General features: G+C 46.3%; 1 protein-coding gene across 2 annotated transcripts; it reads left to right on the forward strand.

Moving 5' to 3' along the window:
* Nucleotides 1-1,053: 1,053 nt before the first annotated feature.
* On the forward strand, nucleotides 1,054-19,321 carry Nom1 (nucleolar protein with MIF4G domain 1). Of its 2 annotated transcripts, XM_057783786.1 has the most exons (11): nucleotides 1,054-2,021; nucleotides 2,294-2,421; nucleotides 3,958-4,153; nucleotides 6,315-6,638; nucleotides 8,278-8,388; nucleotides 8,865-9,032; nucleotides 9,797-9,918; nucleotides 13,740-13,872; nucleotides 14,293-14,424; nucleotides 17,236-17,345; nucleotides 18,456-19,321. In XM_057783786.1, exons 1-11 carry the CDS (start codon nucleotides 1,074-1,076, stop codon nucleotides 18,628-18,630), a joined length of 2,547 nt encoding a protein of 848 aa, XP_057639769.1. In that variant the 5' UTR covers nucleotides 1,054-1,073; the 3' UTR covers nucleotides 18,631-19,321. The 2 variants fall into 2 exon arrangements, with proteins under 2 accessions (XP_057639769.1, XP_057639779.1); XM_057783796.1 differs by lacking the exon at nucleotides 17,236-17,345 and having other exon boundaries at nucleotides 18,456-18,566.
* Nucleotides 19,322-21,390: the final 2,069 nt, after the last annotated feature.

Raw genomic sequence — 21,390 nt, forward strand, 5'->3', positions numbered from 1 at the left:
TCCCCTGGACACTTGGGAGGAGTGATACCACCCATAGTGGGATGAACCCTCCTACACCAAAAATTAACCAAGAAAATGCCTCAGAAACTTGCCTACAGAGCAATCTGATAAGGCATTTTCTGGTAGATTCCCTCTACCCAGATGACCCCAGCTTGTGTCAAGTTTAACATTAACCATCACACAGAAACGTCATCTCTTCCAGACAGGCTTTGTCCTCCTGTTCTCATCAGCACCCACTCTCCATCCTCCTTCTGGTCATTCTCCTGGGATCCCAGAGCATTCGATAGCATCCACACTCTTTCCTGGACATCACTGGTAAAGACACTGATGCTGTATATTCACAAACTGTGCAACTCAAACAGGAGCTGAGCCATTACTATAGTGATAACAGTGACCTTGTCAACTCATAACTCTATAGATAGATATTCAGCATGAGCCGGGCAGTGTTCTAAACTCTATCACCTCACATGTTCACCCTATGAAGTCAGCAATATCTTCACATTCATCAAACGATAAACTCTTTGCTTCAGAATTCACTCTTCTTATAATGTGACCTTCAGGCTCTGCTCCTGAAAACATAAAATGCTATATATTCAAATGTATTTGCCACAGCGTCATGTCTAATATACAAATGTTGGAAATAACTAGTCAGGTGCAGTGCTGTGGGCCTGGGGTCTTAGCTACTAGGGAGACTCAACTAGGAAGTGCTTGAGACTGAAAGTTCAAGGCCAGCCTGCGCTACAGAGACTTTGTCTCAAAAGGAGAAAGAAAGAGGATACACAGAGAAACAGTATTGACTGCCTTCCTTTGGGTCCACACGCATGCATAGAAAAACAAGGATGTGTGGAAGTTAGAGCTAGGGTGAGTTCCGCTGTGCACCCCAAAACAAAGTGACCGGGTTTCAACTTTTCCCTCCCTCCCTCCCTTCCTCCCTGTGACTCCGCCCTCCGACCAGCAGAGGGCACCGCCCTCCCATCCCAACTTTTTAGTCTCACAGAAGCGCTAGTCCGGTAGTTCCGCCCCTAGCGGAAGTCGTGCACTGGGCATCCCGGAAGTTAGCCGTATCTGTAGGCATGGGCGCTGCAAGCCGCAGTGGTGCGGTCCGCCCGAAGCGTAGGGGCGGTCGCCGCGGTCCGGGTGGTGGGGAGGGGGCCCTGAAGCGGATGCGGTTGGCAGTGGAGAACTTCGTGCGGGCTACCTCCGAGAGCGAGGCCCTCGAGGGCTGCGAGGACCGCGGCGCTGTGCCACGCTCCCGGCCCGGCGGGCGAAAGAGCCGCAAGGAGCTTCGTAAGGAGAAGCGACACCTGAGGAAAGCGCGGCGCCTGCAGTGGACGGTGGACTCCGGGTCCGGGGACAGAAAGGGTAATGTCGGTCTTACCGGCGGCCGGGAAGCTCCACCGCCCTCTGACTCACAACCGACCCCTGCCACGGCCACAGCGAACCCCACCAAGGCCAAGGCTTCCTCCGCTAACATTAAGGCCGCCGCGACTCAGGATAAGGTTAAAACTTCCTCTTCTCCGGCCACGGCGGTGTCACCTAAGGCCAAAGCTAAAGGTGGCCCAGGGAAACCTGGTCCCGCCACCTCCGCCGCCCGGAAGCGGGCACTTCTAGCAGCCAACGAGGAGGAGGACCGAGAGATCCGAAAGCTGGAGCGATGCCTCGGCCTAAACAAGCGCAAGAAGAAGGGCAACGGCAGCTCGGTGCCGCTCAGCTTCGCGCGCGACGGACTAGATTACATTCTGGGGGCTCTGGAATGCGGGAGAGGCGGCGGCCTGTACGAAAGCAGCGGGGAGGAGGAGGAGGAAGCCAAGGCGGAGACTGAACAGGCACTGGAGAGTGACCTAGAGAACAGTTCCGAGGAAAGTGAGGATTCAGACTCGGAGGATCAGGAGGATGTAAACTCGCACAGGGAGGAAGAAGCAGAGGGTGGGACGCTAGAAAATAAAGGGAGTAAGAGAGTCCGTTTTGCAGAGGCCGTTGAAAAGAGCGAAAGTTCTTCGGAAGACGACACAGAACATGAGGTATGGCGCCAATAACGTGTAAGACCCTCTGGGCTGTCATTCCAGACGGGGTGAGGGAGCAGGGGACACAATGACAGCCACAGCCTGCCCAGGGAAAGGCCAACCCAGGCCATTCCAGGCATTCGCTCAGTAGAGCGTCTCTGTTGAGCAGCCTGCTCTGTAATGATAGCTGCTCCAAATCCTCAGGAGGCGGGGTGGGATTTGAGTAAAGAGGAAAAATACTAAGTTTGTCGACTGTAAATTTTTTTTGCGATTTCATTCCTGTCTTATAGGAAAGGCACTGTGTTGGAAGTGGTGAAAAGTACATCCCACCTCGGTTGCGGGGCGAGGAAACAGTGGATGTCTGCAAGAAAGAAGAGCTGGAAAGGCTCAAGAAACACGTTAAAGGCCTCGTTAACAGGTAACCTTATACAACGATGGCATATTATCAGTTAGCTATAGAAACCATCTAAAAAGCGTACAGTGGGGCTAGGACTAGACAGTGTTTTGGATCCTTGTTCTTGGTGTGTGAGATAACTGGACCACTCTTGAAGAGGTAAGATGCTCAGCTGTTTGATATTGCCCTTTCCGTGTTTGAAGACCTCCCACGGGTCATTCTGAGAAGCAGAAGAAACAGGTCAGGGTTCTTTCTTTCTTTGTCATCCCAGGGATGACCAGCTGAAGTCATCCTCACTGTGAAAGTGAATTCAACCTGGTGGTGAACAGGGTCCTCCTTCGCCATTTGCTTCGTCATTTTCTGTTCTTCATTTTAAGAATAAAACATCAGAGGTTCATCGGAAGCCACGTGGGTGGGGATTTGTCACTTACTTTTCCCTATTGGCTGTCTAGACTTAACCCGTGGATCAGAATCGTTTGTCTAAAGCCCTTCCCTTCTTTCATGTTCCTCACTTGACCTCATTTGGGTCCCTCTTCCAAGCCCTCTAAAGATGACCACTTTCCTGGCCTCTAGCACCTCATCTAATTTTGTCAGGTTTCAAATATATTGTCCTTTTGTTGCTTAACCTGTTATTATAGATCACTGGGAGTTACAAAGACGGGGAGGTAGGGGGAGCGGTCCTTAGAGGGATCACCCCCAGCCTGTTATTACAGTTAAAAACAGAAGAGAAAGAGAACTGGGGATGTGGCTAAGTTGGTAGCGTATTCATCTAACATGCACAAAGCCTCAAGCCCTAGCTTGCTAGGCCACATAAGCCAGGCATAGTGGTACATGTCTGTAAAGTCTGTAATCCCAAAACTCTGCAGGTACGAGTAAGAGGATCAGAAGTTCCGGATCATCCTTGTCTAGACAGGCAGTTTGAGGCCAGTTTTGGATACATGAGACCCTGTCTCAAATGAAACTGACACAGCGCTCACAGTGTTTCAGGTCACATCTTTTTCACAGGAGAGAGAGGTTGAGACTGAGTCTGTGCAGTTTTGTTTGGGTGACTGCCACCAGCGTCAAGATGCATGGTTACTCTTATCACAGAAGGTTCTCGTGCCAGTCTTTGTCACACCTCCTCTTCCCTCCTTTGTGCTTTCTCTTTCTTTTTTGTTAAAGACCACGCTGTTTCCCTAATATCCTGTAATTCCACCACTACCTGTTGTTTTGACAGCTGGTTCAGTAGTAAGCACAGGTACACAGAGTGTGTCTGTGTCACATAAGAGATGAGTAAGTTCATGTTTTGTTTTTTTTTTAACTCACCACCTAGGCGTGATCACTGCCTCTGGGGGATATTAGATCAGGCCACCTGTGGGCATATGTACAGACATAGAGAGGATCCTAGGGTATGATTCAGTGGCTATGCACTGCTAAAACATGGTTTCATTATTTCCGGATTCTAGAGTGTGTTAAGAGCAGTATGCACCAGGTTTTTGTGGCAAAGTTAGGGTGGTTTCTGGGTCATATAATATCTATAAAACAGAATGTATTAGTAACACTGCTCATACTTTACTGCAGGCTGAGCGAGCCAAACATGGCATCTATAAGTGGGCAGCTGGAGGAGCTGTACATGACCCACAGCAGGAAGCACATGAACGACACCCTGACCGCCACCCTCATGGATGCCTGTGTCACTGCCTCAGCCATGCCCAGCAGACTGATGATGGAGCATGTCCTCTTAGTCAGCATCCTTCACCACACGGTTGGGATAGAGGTACACCTGTGCCATCTGGAATAGTGTTCCACGTGGAGTCAGTGAGTTTGGGAAGCTCGGGACAGGAGAGATTGGCCTAACTACCTCAGAAGCCCTGTTCTGCAAGGTCTACATTGGCCATCTTGGGAATTGTGCTTCTTTAATGCTCTCCCCCCACCCCCAAGGACATGCGAATGCCTGAGTCCATTTTCTTGCTATTACAAAGTGTAATGAACGCCCTGGACAGCTTTCCTGGTGCCCCATAATCACAGTAATTGACACTGTTCTGTGGCTGCTGTGGTACCTCCCCCATCCCACTCCACACTGGGACAGATCAGCAGACTTAATCAAAGTGATTTGAGTGCAGACGGCATTTCTGTGAGTTATTTTAAAAGTCATAGATATGACCACCGCAGCACATCAGGAATTTACTTGATTTGAAAACCTGAAATTATCGGTCCTACTTCCCATTTAAACCTTTGCTAATAGCATGCAGGACAATGAGATGACTTGTCAAGGGGAAGTCATTTAGTACTTTAGCTAATGGCATCCGCTCAAGCTTGTGCCAGATCTGCTGCCTTCTCAGGATGCTGGTTCTCATCGAACTGTGCTGAGAAAAACCTCCCAGGAACTCATGGAAGGGAAAAAATATGAAAGGGTCTTCTCAGCTACTGGGGCCTTCTGTCAATCAGTTAACATTCAGGCCTTTGCAGGTTTGTGCTAAAATTCACATATCAGAATCAGTGTTGGCAGTATGAGTTTTTTTCCTATCTCTACGTTATACCAGTATCTTTAATTTTAAAAACATTAATAGAATTTAAAATTTAGGCGTTTACATAATTGGACCTAATTGTGTGCTAAAAACATACCTGAGTTAGTGTCTCAATGCTTCTTGTGACCCTGCTAACATTCTGCATGAGATGATGGTGGGACTATTAGGAGAGGGTGTGCTTCGGCTCTCTTAAGTGAGAAGACCTGAGCTGGGAATCAAGCCTCAGGCCTTTAGTTTGGGCCTCCAGAAGTCAGTATTGCCAATCTTTCTAGCTTCGTTGTTTTGCAGTCTAGCAATCCTGTGTGTAGTTGGCCATTATACTCTGAGCTATATGTGGATCTCATCTGCCTTCGTACATCCACATGTCTTACCTGATGTGAATTTTAACAGAAATATGCACTGGAACAACTGACATTGGAACAGATTTTGACCAGCAGCCCCCAACCTGCTCATCCCTGTGTAGTCCCAGGAGATCAGAGCAAATGCTGGGAATCACACTCAGTGGTGCCTGCCCTGCTAGTCAGCCCCACGTCACTATGAGCAGCCCTTTCTTTCCCACATATCACAGCTGCCTTACTCATCTCCCAGCTGCATATCCTGCAGGAGAAAGGAGTCACAAGATGATGCTACCAGCAGCAGGGTTACTGCCATTTCTACCTTCACTGCCTTTGTTCAGAACCACCACGAGTTGAAATCCTGGCCTTCCCCAGCATACATACATACATAGTATTCATACACTTATGAATTGTAAATAGATGTTCCAGAACAGCAAAAGAACAGCACCATAGTGACCTTGCCCAGTTTCATCAGGCATCTGCTAGTTCTTGGCCTACTGCTCTCCCCTGGCTATCACCCTTGCATGTATTCTGACCCCAAACTCAGGTCATTGGGTGGGAAGCAAGCTCCTTTATGCGGAGCCATCTTGCTATTACTTCTGAAAGGAATTTTTCTAGGGAGCTACAGTGACTCCAAGGGAAGCCACCACTTCTTTGATGATTCTAAAGACATAAAAGTATTTTTTTTTTTTTTTTGGATTTTCGAGACAGGGTTTCTCCATAGCTTTTTTTTGGTTCCTGTCCTGGAACTAGCTCTTCTAGACCAGGCTGGCCTCGAACTCACAGAGAGCCTCCCAAGTGCTGGGATTAAAGGCATGCGCCACCACCGCCCGGCAACATGAGAGTATTTTTATAGAAAAGGTTTTTATGCTGAAGCAAGCACTCAGTACTGTGTTTGTTATCTAGAATCTTTTCATCAGTATGTGAACCTGAGTTACTGAAGTCTGCATTAGTTACGAGCACCCCTGCTGGAGTTCCTGTCCCACCTGGATTCGTGTGTGCTTTACGGGTATTTGTGCAGTTTGACAGGCAGGATCCCAGAATACCATGGTGACATTTCTTCCATCTCCTTCAGGTTGGTGCTTGCTTCCTTGAGGCTGTGGTGAAGAAGTTTGATGATGTCTATAAAGATGGAGGTGAGGGGAAAGAACTAGACAACCTGTTCACCATGATTGCACATTTGTACAACTTCCACGTGGTACAGTCTCTCCTCATCTTTGACATTTTGAAGAAGCTTGTTGGAACTTTTACGGAAAAAGACATTGAACTGATCCTGCTGATGCTGAAAAATGTGGGCTTTGCCTTGAGAAAAGATGACGCCTTGTCACTTAAGGAGCTGATCACAGAAGCCCAGGCCAAGGCCAGTGGGGCAGGCAGCATGTTTCAGGACCAGAACAGGGTAGGAGTGCCACTTGACCTGCTGAGTGACCATGAAGCACATAGAGCGTAAATGAGTAGCTGGCTGAACACTACTAGTTCATGCCCTACTGCTCCTTGTTCTCTTCTGCCTTACCTAGTACTCTGTCTTTTTCTCTAGTCTTCAGACTGACCTTGGTTTTGAGGGATCTGCTTTCGTTTCCTTGGTTTTTTTGAGATGAAGTCTCACTATGTAACCCAAGCTGGCCTCAGGCTCATGATCTGGTGTGGGAAGTCATTCTGTACATGTGTTGCTCTTATTGGTTAATGAATAAAGAAGCTGCTTTGGGCCTATAGCAAGGCAGAATAGAGCTAGGTGGGGAAAACTAAACTGAATTCTGGGGGGAAAAAGGCGGAAATGAGACACCATGTAGCCGCCAGAAGGAAAGAAGCAAGCTGCCGGCTGGAACCTTGCCAGTAGGCCATGAGCCTTGCTAGCTAGAAATACGCTTAAGCTAGTGGCCAAACAGTATTGCAAATAATATAGTTTCTGAGTGATTATTTTGGGGCTGAGCAGCCTACAGTGCTAGATACTCTTCTGAGTGCTGGATTACGGGTGTGTACCACCATGCCCTGTTTGAACCTTGTTTCTTCATTAAGAACTCATACATTGCCTGGCGGTGGAGGCGCACGCCTTTAATCCCAGCACTTGGGAGGCAGAGGCAGGCGGATCTCTGTGAGTTCGAGACCAGCCTGGTCTACAGAGCTAGTTCCAGGACAGGCTCCAAAACCACAGAGAAACCCTGTCTTGAAAAAACCAAAAAAAAAAAAAAAAAAAAAAAAAAGAACTCATACATATTTTATGATTATAAATGGTTTGTTTGCCCTCTCAGAAGCTATTTCCCACGCTTGGATGTCAGCGGCAGAGGCTTGATCTTGCCAGTTTCCTTTGTAAAATGGGTTCAAGGCTCCCACCCCATCTGAGGGGTTAGGACAGCACCTGAGAAGCCCGGATGTGACCTGTTGAAGAGCATCAGTGTGGGAACCTGGGGGGCCTGACCAGGACGGAGAAGATAAGGCCCAGGGAGCCAGGATTTTTTTCTTGGTGGAGGACAATCTGAGCAGATAGTTAGTGACAGATGTTCTACTCTGATGGCGACTTTGATCCCAGTGCAGGAAAGATGAGAGATGGCAGAGCAGGGGGGGTTTCAGGAATCTCTAAACAAGAGTAGCATGTGTGAGTGTGGTGGTAGTGGGTGTCACCTTGGGAATCAGAAGTGAGTGACCTTTGGAGGAGCAGGGACATGGGATGGGAATTTGGGGTCACCCTGTAGGACATACAGGAGGAGATCTGAGGCTGGAAGGGAAGGTGACAGCCTCTGAATTTTCAACTTGGCATCTAGATAAAGTCTTGAAGAAGGGTTTGCAAGGAAGGATTCTGGTCACGCTCACACCGGGGCTGGGGTTGTGGGGGTGCCGAAGAGAAGGCCTCCAGATAGTGAGACCCGTCTATTTTAAGATACTCTATCGCAAATGAACTGTTAGAGCTATCACAGACTGCCTCCAGACTATCATTGTTCTCATCAGTGGTGACCATGTGCTTCAGCCATGTGTTTCTCACCATGTGGAATCTTCATTGGCTGTTAAATGATGCCTTCGGATGCTTTTCCTTTTCCTTTAAGGTGCGGTTTATGTTGGAGACAATGCTGGCCCTGAAGAACAATGACATGCGTAAAATCCCTGGCTATGATCCTCAGCCTGTGGAGAAACTAAGGAAGTTACAGAGAGCTCTGGTGAGTGACACCCTATTCTGGTTTGTCCTGAGTCTCCATGTTATCATGGACTCATTGTGAACAGTGGTCGTGCTATGCCCAGCACAAGTTTTAAAAACAGTATATCTGTAGTGAAATTGTGGAACCTCCATGCACAGGAATCGTCAAGTTGGTTGAGTGCCCAGAATGAGTCTCCTGAGGTGTCCAACCTGTAGTCTTGCCATACAGCATGAGATGGTTACTGTGGACACTCTAACATAGTCATTGTTGCAGAGTCCAGGTCACACACATTTGGATAATGGACCCTAGACTTCACAAACAGAACACTAAGAGTTGACGGCTCTTTCTGACATTTTTCCAAACAGACTGACTGTTCCAGTTGTCCACGATTCATTGCCATAGTCATACACCCACACTGCCTTTTTCAAACAAAGCGTAAGAGAAGTTCAGAGTGTGAGCCAGCTAAAGCTCTTCATGAAGCCTTTTCTCTTAATCAGGTACGCAATGCTGGCTCAGGTTCTGAGACTCAGCTTCGAATCTCCTGGGATGGCATCTTAAATGCAGAACAGACTGGTCGCTGGTGGATTGTGGGGTCTGCGTGGAGTGGAACCCCAATGATTGACAACAGTCATCAAACACTCTTAGAGAAGCCGCCTGCAGGAACGGTATGAAGACCCCAGTGGCTGCCTAGCCTGCTGTGTTACAAGTCTACTCTGCCTAAAGTAGCTCCCTGTTATTCCTGAGTATTCATGAAGTGTACCACACAGGCTATCAGGATGCCTCAGAGAAGTAGCTCCTGTCAGCGTATGATTAATTCAGTTTCTCTGTTCTAAGAATTTTTATAAGTTCCAACACCCACTGGATGGTGGTGGCACACACCTTTAATCTCAGCACTCAGGAGGCAGAGGCTAGTGGATCTCTGAATATGCGGACAGTCTGGTCTACACATTAAAACCCTCTCTCGAAAAACCAAAAATGAAAAAAAAAATAGTTCCAAGACCCAATTTAAATAAAATCTAGAAATTGAGTGTAATGAGAAAGGAGTGAAGAGGAAACTCACCTGAGAGGAGCTGTTGTTGGAACTCGGGCACATGCCGTTCCCAGGAGGTGTAGGTTCCAGTCCCTACTGTGGATTCCGATTTCCTTTGTCTTTCCTTCCTGGGGACCTTGGTCTTACCTCCAGACTCTGGCAGCAGCTTGTATCTGAACTTGATCTTCATTTTATAAACAGATCTGATCCACGGAGCAAATCCACCTCCTGAGAAGGCTCCCACTGAGCTTTTCTCCCTTATGTGCTCAAATGTGTATGTTACACTTTAGAAATTCAAGTTCAGAAACATGCTATGCTAAGGAACAGTGTTCTGTTTCTGAGGAAACTTCTTCCATCAGGATGATGGGAGGGTCTGGACACTGACCGCTTTCTTTTCAGATGAGCTCCAAGATCCTGGAGCTTGCAAGGAAGCAGAGAATGAACACTGATGTCAGGAGGAACATATTCTGCACTGTCATGACGAGTGAGGACTTCCTGGATGCTTTTGAGAAGCTGCTGAAGTAAGCATTGGTGTGAGCATTTTGATCTGTTATTTAGTAGACATCCTGTACATAGATCTAGGTTCAGCTTTGGGCTAATCTGAACCTCTCATCTGGGTTTCTGGGTTCCACGAGAAGCTCATGAGGCATTGACCCTACTAGTGCACCCTGTGAGTAGTATGTCAGCATCAGGCGAGAGCTTGACCGGCAGTGTTTAAGTAACCAGCCACCTGATTGTCGGAGCTGTTGCTTGTCGGGAATTATCATCTCTATCTTTCTGACTCGTAACTGTAATTAGTTGTAAATTTTACAAAGTGTGTCTAAACAGTTGAATGTTAAATCCTTCCTTAATCTGGTTCAAACTTAGAAATAACTGCAAGTCTGATGATTGGGTTTTTTTTTTTTTTTTTTTTTTTTTTTTTTTTTTTTTTTTTGATTTTCGAGACAAGGTTTCTCCGTAGCTTTTTGGTTCCTGTCCTGGTACTAGCTCTTGTAGACCAGGCTGGCCTCGAACTCACAGAGATCCGCCTGCCTCTGCCTCCCGAGTGCTGGGATTAAAGGCGTGCGCCACCACCGCCCGGCGATGATTGGGTTTTTTGAACTGGGCCTTGTTGATGTGGAAACCTTGAGCTTGCTTATGCTTCTGAGACCTTGCTGTTTGCTGAATGTAGGCAGCACTGAGTCCCTCAGTCAGTTTCTGTCTCTGAGAGACTTTGTTAAAGGAGGCTTATCCTGTCCAGTCAAAGGGTCCAACTTGCCCATTGCTAGTCAGTTGTCGGAGCCTGCTCTAACAGAGTCTACCAGGAAGGGGGCACTGAAGCTAAAGAACTGTTAGATTGAGAGAAACTGAGACAGAAAACAACAGGGTATATTTGGGAGACTGCCAGCTTACTCTGCACAGCCCTGAGTTTATTTCAGAGCCTGCTTATACACAAAAGCATAACAAAGCACACATAGACCTTCAGATTCCTGTTCTTGAGCAAGCAGTTTCTAATATCTGAATGTGCCCTCAACTGGCATTCACCAGCCTGTGTTCGATAATGTATTCTTTCTCATTGGGCAAAATGCTCTTTCCTATGGACTTAATCAGATATTTCTCACAGCCCTCAAGGATGCAGGCAGGGAAGGCAAGCTTGAACTCAGATGACTTTTAAGTCAGAATTGACTCCAAATGGAAACTGAGTCGCCTGTGGGCTCCCACAGTCAACTTTCTGTCTCTGTGATAGAATGCCTGAGAAAATCAACTTGAAGTAGGAAAAGTTATTTGGGCTTATAGTTTCAATCCATGGTTCCCTGACCCTATTGCTCTGGGTAGTGGTGGGACAGTACATCATTGCAGAAACGTAGAAAAGACCTGCTTATTTCATGGAAACTGGGAAGCAGAAAGAAGATCTAGCTTCCCTACCTTCCCTTGAAGGGCATGTCCCCAGTGACCTAACTTCCCTCCCACTGGGCCTTCTCAAGGTTCCTTCACTTCCAGTAACACCACGGCATAGGAACCAAGCCCTCAGCACATGACCTTTGGGAAATGTTCGTTTTGACTGATGTCCTTTATGCCAAAAAGTATATTTCCTTCACTGTTCTCTCATGGCCTAGTTAGCATTAACTGTCAACTTGACACAGCCTAGAATCACCTGAAAAGAATCTCAGTAGAGTAACTGTGTGTAACAGGTTGTCTGTGCATGTGTCCATGAGGGACCGTCTTAACTGCTGCGAGACTCAGCCCACTGTGGGCAGCACCATTCCAAGCAGATGGTGCTGGGTTGAATAAGGAACTAGCCTAGGATGAGTAAGCCAGAGGGTAAGCCAGTAAGCAGCATTCCTCAGTGGTTCCTGCCCTGTTTCCTCAGTGACAGATTGTGACCTGAACATGTTAGCTAGATAAACCCTCTCCTCAAGTCACTCTGCATCACATTATTCTTATCAGAAAAACATAAGGAATCTAGAGCATTCTAGTTCATTTCAGTGTTTTCAAACTTTTAACATTGCTGGGCATGGTGGTGCAACCTATATTATCCTATCACTTGTGAAGCTAAAACTGGTCAGTCTTACTTCCAGGTCAGCTAGGATACAAAAGAAAAGGCATATCAGACTTACCAGTGACTCCCTGCCCACCCCACTTGTATTCATGAAAATCATTAGCCAGGCTGGGATTGTAATTCAATAGTGTGAGGTCCTTGACTCCTGCATTCCAGCATTGCAGGGTTTTTTTGTTTGTTTGTTTTTTGGGTTTTTTTTATCACTGTCTATTCTTGTACACATGTAACCCCAAGGATTGCTATAGTACAGCTGAAATGAAACTGGCTATTTGAGTGGCCCACATACACTTGAAAGGCATGCTGCTTCTGTTGGGTTTTGTTGTTGCTTGGGAACAGTGTGGGGGTAACATGGCAGCAAGTTGCTGTTTTCTCCTAAGTCATACATAGAGCTTCTGCTTTTGTTTACAGCTCCTGGATTCAGAGGACAGTCAGCTAGGGCTAGGGACATGGCTTAGTGGGTAGAGGTCTTGTTTGGTATGTACAAGGCTGTGGGTTCAACTCCTAATGCCCTCCAAAAGAAGGAAGACAGTTATCTTTAATCGCCAGAAACTCCAAGGCTGTATGTTCTTCCGCTGATGGGTAGACTGACTGTGGGTCCTCTAGGTACATGGGTTGCTTGTCAGTCAGATCTGCAGGAGACATTCAGCAAAGATGGGTCTTAAATATTCTGTACCTGGGACAAGAGCCAGACTTGGACAGCTACTTCATGACTGTTGACATGTTGACACAGCAGAACTAGAGGCACAGAAAACACATCTGTAGTGCCCTGTGTTTCAGGGAGAGTGCCCTGCTGCAAAGGGAGGAAGGAGGTAGAGGGACTAGAACTGTGTTTCCACTGGAGTGGTTGCTGTTTGACCCTGTGGGCCTGTCCACACTCACAGGACTGTACACAGGAAAGAATGCATTTTGTTGTGAGCTTTACCTGGGAGAAGGTGCTTGGGAGGTTTGAGACAGGTCTCCTTGTATAGATCAAGCTGGTTTTGAGCTCACAAATCTCCCCACCTCAGCTTCCCAAGTGTTGAGTTATTATACAGCACCACAGCTGTTACCTTAAGTTATACAAAACAAACAAACTAACTAAAACAAAAAAGTACCTGGCGAAAGCCTTTAGTCCTGGTGCTCAGGAAGCTGAGGCAGGTGGATCTCTGAGTTCAAGGCCAACTTGAACATGGTCTACAGAGTAAGTTTCAGGACAAACAGGGCTACATAGGGTTAGACAGAGTTTCTCTGTCTCAGAACAAAACAAAAAGAGTCAAAGTGTCTGGTGAATTGGGTCAGCATTTAAGAGTACTTGCTACTACTCTTCCATAGAACCCCGGTTTGATTACTAGTGCCCACGTGGCAGCTCACAAACGTTTGTACTCCAGCCTAGGGCCTCAGATGCCTGCTTTTGATCCATATGGGCAGTAGACATGCAGGTGATGCACAGACATACGTGCAAGCAAAACACTCATACACATAGAAAATTTTAAAACATAATTTAAAAGAAAAACAAAAAGTAAAGTGATTACCTTAACTACCCCTGGCTTCATGGCATCACAGGAGAGTCATCTGTGTTGTCTGCAAGAACCAGTCCTTGGCTTTTACTACTGTGCAGCTTGGGAGCTGTGCTGTGCTTCAACATTCTGTCACATCATAGGGCACTGAGGCCCATCAGGGCTGGGAACAAGCCTTGGTTGTGACAGTATGTGACTGCCGGTGCCATCTTTACCAACTCCCTTCCCACTGGACTCCTCCGACAGGGAGGACTGACTTTGCCCTAAAAACTGAAGTAGTATACATTCTTAGTCTGGTTGTTTTTAGGCTTGGGCTGAAGGACCAGCAGGAGAGAGAGATCGTTCACATTCTCATGGATTGCTGCCTGCAGGAAAAAACCTACAACCCTTTCTATGCTTTCCTGGCTAGCAAGTTCTGCAGCTATGAAAGGAGATTCCAGGTAATGTAGAAGACCACCAGTACATCTGCCTGGCTCATTATCCCTCCATGGACCTTGTCCATGCCAGCAGCCAGGCCTGCCTGCACTGGAGAAGATAGAACAGTGGGGCAAGATAACAAGAGCCCAGAACATCCCGAGGCAGCTTGTCTGCCACAGCTGGAAGATTGTGCCAGGCTGGCTGGACACCTCTCTAGTGTTTCAGGCCACTGCTATCTAATAACTGGTTGTTGCTAACAACTTTTCTTCAAAGCCATGTGTTGACATGTGGGACAAAACTACAACCAAAAGGAACTTCTGTGATAGTGTCAGGAAGTTGCTCTTAGTCGTGATTTGGGTTATTGACTATAGAGGGTACGTTCACGGTGAGTTGTTCCAGTGGTTTGCTGCATTTTAACTTTTTTCTTCTTTACTGTTAACTAGATGACTTTCCAGTTTAGCATATGGGACAAATTTCGGGACTTAGAAAATTTGCCAGCCACTAAATTCTCAAATCTGGTTCATCTGGTGGCACACTTGTTGAAGACAAAATCACTTCCACTTTCTATCCTAAAGGTCTGTATAATGCAAGAAATTAGTGAAATTCTTTTTATTTGGTGTATTTTAAAATGCCTTTACTGAACCTCTGGAGTGTTTTCTTTCTTTTTTGGGAGGAATGGGGGTTGTTGGTTTTGTTTTTTCTAGACAGGGTTTCTCTGTGTATCCCTGGTGTCCTGGAACTTACTCTGTAGATCAGACTGGCCTCAAATTCAGAGATCCACCTGCCTCTGCCTCTCCAGTACTGGGATTAAAGGTGTGTGCCGCCACCAACACCCCTAGCTATAAAATGTTTTCATTATCATAGCCATCACAGAAAATATCTAATCAATACATAATATAAATTTACTTAGAAAATTAGTGTCAAGCTACAGGGTTTTCTTTTTTTGTTTGTTTGTTTGAGGGGTATTCCCCCCTTTGGTTTTATTTTGCTTTGGTTTTATTTTATGTGTGTGGGCTTGCATGTGCTGAGTTCAGAAAGCAACTTTCAGGAATTGGTTATCTCTTTCCACCCCATGTGTTCTGAGAATCAGCTCAGTTCATCAGTATCGTTGGCAAGTTACTTACCTGCTGAGCCATCCCATCAGCCCCGTTACAGGCTGATTAATAACTAAGCTCTAGTTATACAATGCCGAACTGGTCACAGCTTAGCTGGGAGCGTAGAGTGAGGAGGATCTTCAGGTTCACTGTGATAAACACCATGTTGCTGTAATAAACAGGATAGCCAAAAGCAGCTTGGGGAGGAAGGGGTTTATTTCACTTTCACTTCCACTTCCAGGTGACAGTCCATCACAGGGGGAAGTCAGGACAGAAACCTGGAAGCAGGAGCTGATGCAGAGGTCCTGGAGGACTGCAGCTCTGCCCACTTTCTTATAGAACCCAAGCCCCCCAAGCCCAGAGCTAGCCCTACTGCAGTGGACTGGCTGGGCCCTCCAGAATCAATCTCTACAGCCCATTTTATGAGGCATTTTTTCAGCTGAGGTTCCCTCCTTTCAGATGACCCTGACTTGTGTAAGTTGACATACTACTAGTTAGGACAGACTCCTCCTTTTAAAGACATAGTTGTGGATCTTCACTGCAAAATACCATAAGGCTGTCCATTCCTACCTGAGGCACCAGTACAGAAGACAGGGAAGCCTAGGCAGAGGAGGTGGGATTCAAGATGGGCTGCCAGTGTCCTAGAAAATCCTTCTGTCCTTCTGTGACAGATCTTCAGTGCATTGTCCTTCCTGCCTTTCATCCAAATATCTGTTGACAATTTCCTTGTGACTGTGAGCAGTGGGCAGGAGCCAGCTGTGGATGATAGGGTTCTCTAGAGTAACAACATATAGCATAAGTCTCTCGATATATAAAGGGAATTTATTAGAATGACTTACAGTTTGCAGTTCAGCGGATCCAACAGTGACTGTGAGCAGAAAATCAAGAATCTAGTAGTTGCCAGTCTATGAGGTTGGCTATCTCAGCTGATCTTCCAAAACAGTAGTCTCCAATGCCAGTGAAGGAATGGGCTTGCTAGCGAGGCAGGACAAGCAGGCAAAGGGCAAAAGCTTCCTTTTTCCATGTCCTTATATGGCTTCCAGCAGCAGTTGTGGCCCAGATTAAAGGTGGATCTTCCCACCTAAACTCTGGGTTAGAAGTGGATCTTCCTATTTCAAATTAAGCAGAAAGTTCCTCACAGGTGGGGTTTTAGTTCCAGGTGTAGTCAAGTTGACAGTCGAGAATAGCCATCACAGGGCCCTAGACACATCCCTGACCCTGTTCTGGGTTCTTGTCTGTGCCCTAGGCTCTTCTCAGGGGAGCCACTCTACTGTGGTGCGTATCCTTGTTCCTAGGCATGCTTTTTTGCTTTCCCGTGCCTATGTCTGTAAGCAGAGTGTATGTGGGCATAGCTCAAGTCTCTAGGCAGTGCCTAGTTACCTGCTGTACCCTGTATTTCTGCAGCTTTTTCTTTCTTTGTTATGAGCATGGACAATTTTATTAGCATTTTCAAAAGGAAAAAGTACAGATAAGCTGTAAAACCTCAGCAGCTGCCTGGAAGAGAAAAGGAAAAATGACCATGCCGTTTAAGCGGGCATGGAAGTAGTCACAAAACAAAATAAACAGCTTCAGGGTAAAACTGGAGGCTGTTTTGTTTTGTTTTGTTTTTTGGTATTTCAAGACAGGGTTTCTCTGTGTAACAGTCTGGCTGTCCTGGAACTCACCTTGTAGATCAGGCTGGCTTCAAACTCACAGAGATCCGCCTGCCTCTGCCTCCCGAGTGCTGGGATTAAAGGCGTGCTCCACCACTGCAGGATTGGAGGCTTTAGAGAAAGAATAAAAAAGCCCAAGATTTTGGAGGAACAGCCCAGAGAGTTAGGGGAAGCATGTTTGGAAGAGATTGTGAAGCTCTGTTTAAGTTCAGCTTGAGTTTGTTTTCTCCATGTTGTTGTCTGGGTCTCTGAGTAATGACTTCGGTGTGGAAGTCCACGGTATAAGTATAACATGCTAATCCTACTGCTAAAATTGAGAAGCTTTGTGCACTTGTGCTTTTCAGGGAAACACGTACGTATGTGCATGCTAATTGGCCTCTCTGTGCAGAGTTGTAACTCAGGAGTGGCTGCCGCAGAGGACAGAGGCAATACCTGTTTCCCCTCTATAAGTAAACCTAGCTTTGGAGTGTTACCCCTGTAGCTATGGTCCCCATTGCCGTGTAGCTCACAGCCTGGGAGCCAGCCCATCTTGCCCAGCAGTGCTCTATACTTGCCAGCAGTTGGTGTTGCAGAGAACCCGTCACAAGTCATGGTAACACTGAATCAGCAGGATGATGTTTTCCTATCTCCTGACCCTTAGGTAGTTGAGTTCAGTGAATTAGATAAACCCAGAGTTCACTTCCTACGGAAAGTGTTGACTGAGCTGTTGATGGAAACAGAAGAAGAAGACCTGGGTTTAATTTTCTCAAGGTACGTGCCCAGTATTTCCTGATAAGACATGGGAAAAGAGCAAACATTGCCATTTGGGCAAGCACGGGGGGACTCCCATTTCACTCCTGTCGGCTTATAATGCCAGGGATGTTCCTAGCACATGATTTTTGACCGAGTTCTACATTATAATATCTATGCACAGGATTGAAGAATTGCAAGACTTGCCTAATGGAGAACAGTGGTTTGTAACATGTGCATATGTTAAGCTGTTCCTTGGGTTTCATTTCATGTTTTTCCTATGAGGTGCCGACATTTCAGGCCTCTCTCTGTGCTAAGCAGATGCTTCTACCACTGAGCCTCATCCCTAGCCCTCAAGAAGTTCAAGTGAAAGCTGGGCATTTTGGCTCACACCTGTAAGCCCAGAATTTAAGAAGCTGAGGCAGAAGAATTGCTATAAGCTCAAGGCCAGCCTGGTGAATTCAAAGCCAGGCCAGGACACAAAGTAAGACCCTGTCTTTAAAAAAAAAAAAAAGTTTTTATTTTGCTTTTTGTTTATTTGTTCATTTTGTTTTGTTTTTTGAGACAGAGTCCCACTATATATGCCTGACTAGCCTAGAGCTTGCTCTGAAGACCAAACTGACCTTGATCTCACAGGTCTATGCCTGCCTCTGCCTCACCAGTGCTGGAATTAAAGACGTGTACCACCACACCCAGAATCCTACTTTAAAAGCAACTGGGTGCAACCAGTTACAGCAGCTCATGTCGGTAGTCCTAGTACCTCAGAGACTGAGGCAGAAGGGCTCCAAATTTAAACCCCCCTAGACTGCTTTATCCAGGTGTAGTGACATTCCTGTGGTCACAACTTTTCTAGAGACTGAGCAAAGGGGGTGCTTTGAGTCCAGGAGTTTGAGACCAGCTTAGACAATATAGCGAGGTTCTGCCTAAAAATAAATTCTCTTAAATAAGGGACAGGGTGGGGGTGTCTCAGTAGCAGAGTACTTGCCTATCTTATGGAAGACCTTGAGTTTTATCCCATCATCCAAAAACACAAATGCCTGAAAGTAGGTTTTGCCTTGCTGCTTGAACTGTCAGGCACTGAGATCTAGAAGACCAGCCCCTCCCTGACCTATGTCTCTAATTCCCTTTCAGAGTGTCTGACAACCCAAAGCTGGGAATGTTGCAGGAAGGCCTGAAGCTCTTCATTAACCACTTCTTACTGAAGCACACACAGACTCTCCAGAGTGCTGAGGAAGCCAATCTGCTGAGAGAGAGGGCAGGCCTTGCATCCAAGTCTTTACAGGGCAAAGCTATCCTAAGAATGTAGCCAAAGGACGCGGAACATCTGACTAAGAGATGATTGTGTGAATTCAAAGGCCTGTCCTGCCTCTGTGAGAGTGGGGAGTATTATGCCATGGTTTGTCACAATTCAGATACTCTGTAAGAGTGGGGAGTATTATGCCATGGTTTGTCACAATTCAGATACTCTTGTAAGAGTGGGGAGTATTATGCCATGGTTTGTCACAGTTTAAATACTATGTTTTCAGACTTTTTTGAACCCAGGGTTGTACTGGGTTTTTGTTTGGTTGGTTGGTTTGGTTTTTCGAGCTAGGGTTCTCTGTGTAGCTTTGGGGCCTGTCCTGGAACTAGCTCTTGTAGACCAGGCTGGCCTCGAACCTGCATTTGAAAAGTACTGCAAGGCTTGAGACAGTAATTCTCTTCTCTCTCTCTCTCTCTCTCTCTCTCTCTCTCTCTGTGTGTGTGTGTGTGTACACGTGTACTTCTTATCATAAAGATTAAGAACTAATGTAAAAGCTAGGCAGTGATAGCACACACCTTTAATCCCAACACTTGGTATGCAGAGGCAGGTGGATCACTGAGTTCAAAGCCAACCTGATCAACATAGTGACTTCCAGGACAGGCAGAACTACATAAAGAACCCTGTCTCAAACAACAAACTTATGTATAGAACCACTTTTTTAAAATGGGGAATTTCATCTATAAAATAAAGATGTAAACTTTACTTTAAAATAAACCTCTTTTAAGCTGTTTTTTGTAGTGTGTCACCACCACTGAGTTCTGAGGCTGGCTTGAGTCTGTGTGAGAAGTTGGCTTGGGTCCCATAGGAAAGAGTTGCTTCCGCCATCCCAGAAACTGCTGATACAGGACTGTAAGATTATTCATACCTAGTTCATAACCGGACTCTTCCCTTTATCATGTGACTTTTTCTGCAAAAAAATCAAACTTGTTGGCTACAAGATGGCTATGGTCATATTCCAATGTAGGGAACTGCTGTATATCACAAGGTGAGCCTCCTCTGACACTCTCACTTGGACAGTGTCTGGGGTATTGTTTCATTTCTTCTGTGTTTATTCTGTCTGTCTGTCTGTCTGTTTCTTTGTTTGTTTGTTTGAGGCAGGGTTTCTCTGTGTAGCACTGGCTGTCCTGGAACTCTGTAGACCAGTCTGGCCTTAAGCTCAGAGATCTGCCTGCCTCTGCCTCCCTGGTGCTGGTCTTAATGGCGTGTGCCACCACTCCCGCCTGTTTATTCTTATTCTACAGTAAGAAGCAGCACCCTTCCCTCCACTTGATATCACTACGGACTTCTAGATCCCCGTATTACCTTATTATAAGGCAAGGAGCTATGACCTGTTTTTTCTGTGTGCAGTGATTTGCTTGCATGTATGTTGTGAGCTGCCATATGAGCGCTGTGAACCTGGGTCCTCTGGAAGTGCTATTATCCACATAGCCATCACTCCATGTTACTTTAAACTGCCTGTGTGATTGACATGCGAACTGTTTGAGTGTGTACAATTTGATGAGTTTGGGCATAAGTGTGCCCACATGAAACTGTCAGCACCATCAGGGTCGTGGGCATATCCTCTGTTTTCCAAAGTCCATTCCCATCCCTTCATTGTTACTGTGGCTTGGGTATGGTTGGTGAAGTCAGTGTCAGGTGTGTAAGTACATGACCTAGCTGTTAGCTGTGGTAGCTGTGCTATAAAGCACGATGCCAGAACCCTTGAACCAACTGCCCCAGCCTTGACAAGCACTGTCCTACTCTGCTTTAGAGTTCATGGGAAGGTGATGTCGTGTAGTGTGTGTCCGGCTTATTTCACTCTGCATGGTCCCATCCGTGTGGTCACAAATGACAGGACTGTTCTGAGAAGGCTAAGTGTGTGTTCAGGCCATGTTCCCTCTATCCGTTCACCCCTTCGTGGACACTCAGGCTCTTGTAGGTGCTGCTGCAGTGAACATGGGTGCTGTGTCTCTGGCACTCAGACCTCAGTTCCAACAGTGGGCTTACTGCACTCTATGACATTTCTATTGTTAGTTTTTTTTTTTTTTTTGAGGACCTTCCCCACTGTTTTGCATAATGGCTGCACCAATTTCCATCCCGCACACACAGTACAAGAACTACCTTTTGTTCACGCCCTTCTGACACTTGTTACGTTGTTTTAGCAGTCGCCGTACAGATGGGGGAGGCAATGCCTCACTGTGGTTATGATTTGCATCCCCTCCTATGAGTGAAGTGCAGCCTCTCCGCACTCCTGTTGGCCTTTCTGTCTACTTTGGAGAAAAACTTATTCAGATCCTTAGCCTATTTTTTTGTTTGTTTTATCAGGTTTTGAGGGTTTTGTTTGTTTTTTTCATTTAGTTGTATGAGTTCCTTATGTATTTTGCATATTAACCCCATATAAGATACAGGATTTGCAAATGCCTTCACCCATCCTGAAAGCGACCTTTCTACATTTTATTATTTGGTGTGTGTGTATGCCGTGGCGTACATGCAGCGGTCAGAGGACAACTCAAAGGAATTGGTTCCTCCTACTTGGAGGTAGGTACTGGGGATTGAACTCGGGTCACCTTGGAACAAGCCCCGAAGGCTGCCTTATACATTATACTGTTGTTTCCTTGTGGAATCTTATTAACTCCATGCTATTCCACTTGTTTACTTTTTCATTTGTTGTCTCTGCTTTGGGATTCATATCCACAGTCATTGCCAAGACCAGAGTCAAACAGCCTTTCCCTGTGTTTTCCTCCAGACCCACAGTGTCAGGCTTTGATCAATTGGGAGTTGGTTTTT

The sequence above is a fragment of the Chionomys nivalis genome, chromosome 1 (genome assembly GCF_950005125.1).
Source record: "Chionomys nivalis chromosome 1, mChiNiv1.1, whole genome shotgun sequence".
Classification (NCBI taxonomy): Eukaryota; Metazoa; Chordata; class Mammalia; order Rodentia; family Cricetidae; genus Chionomys; species Chionomys nivalis.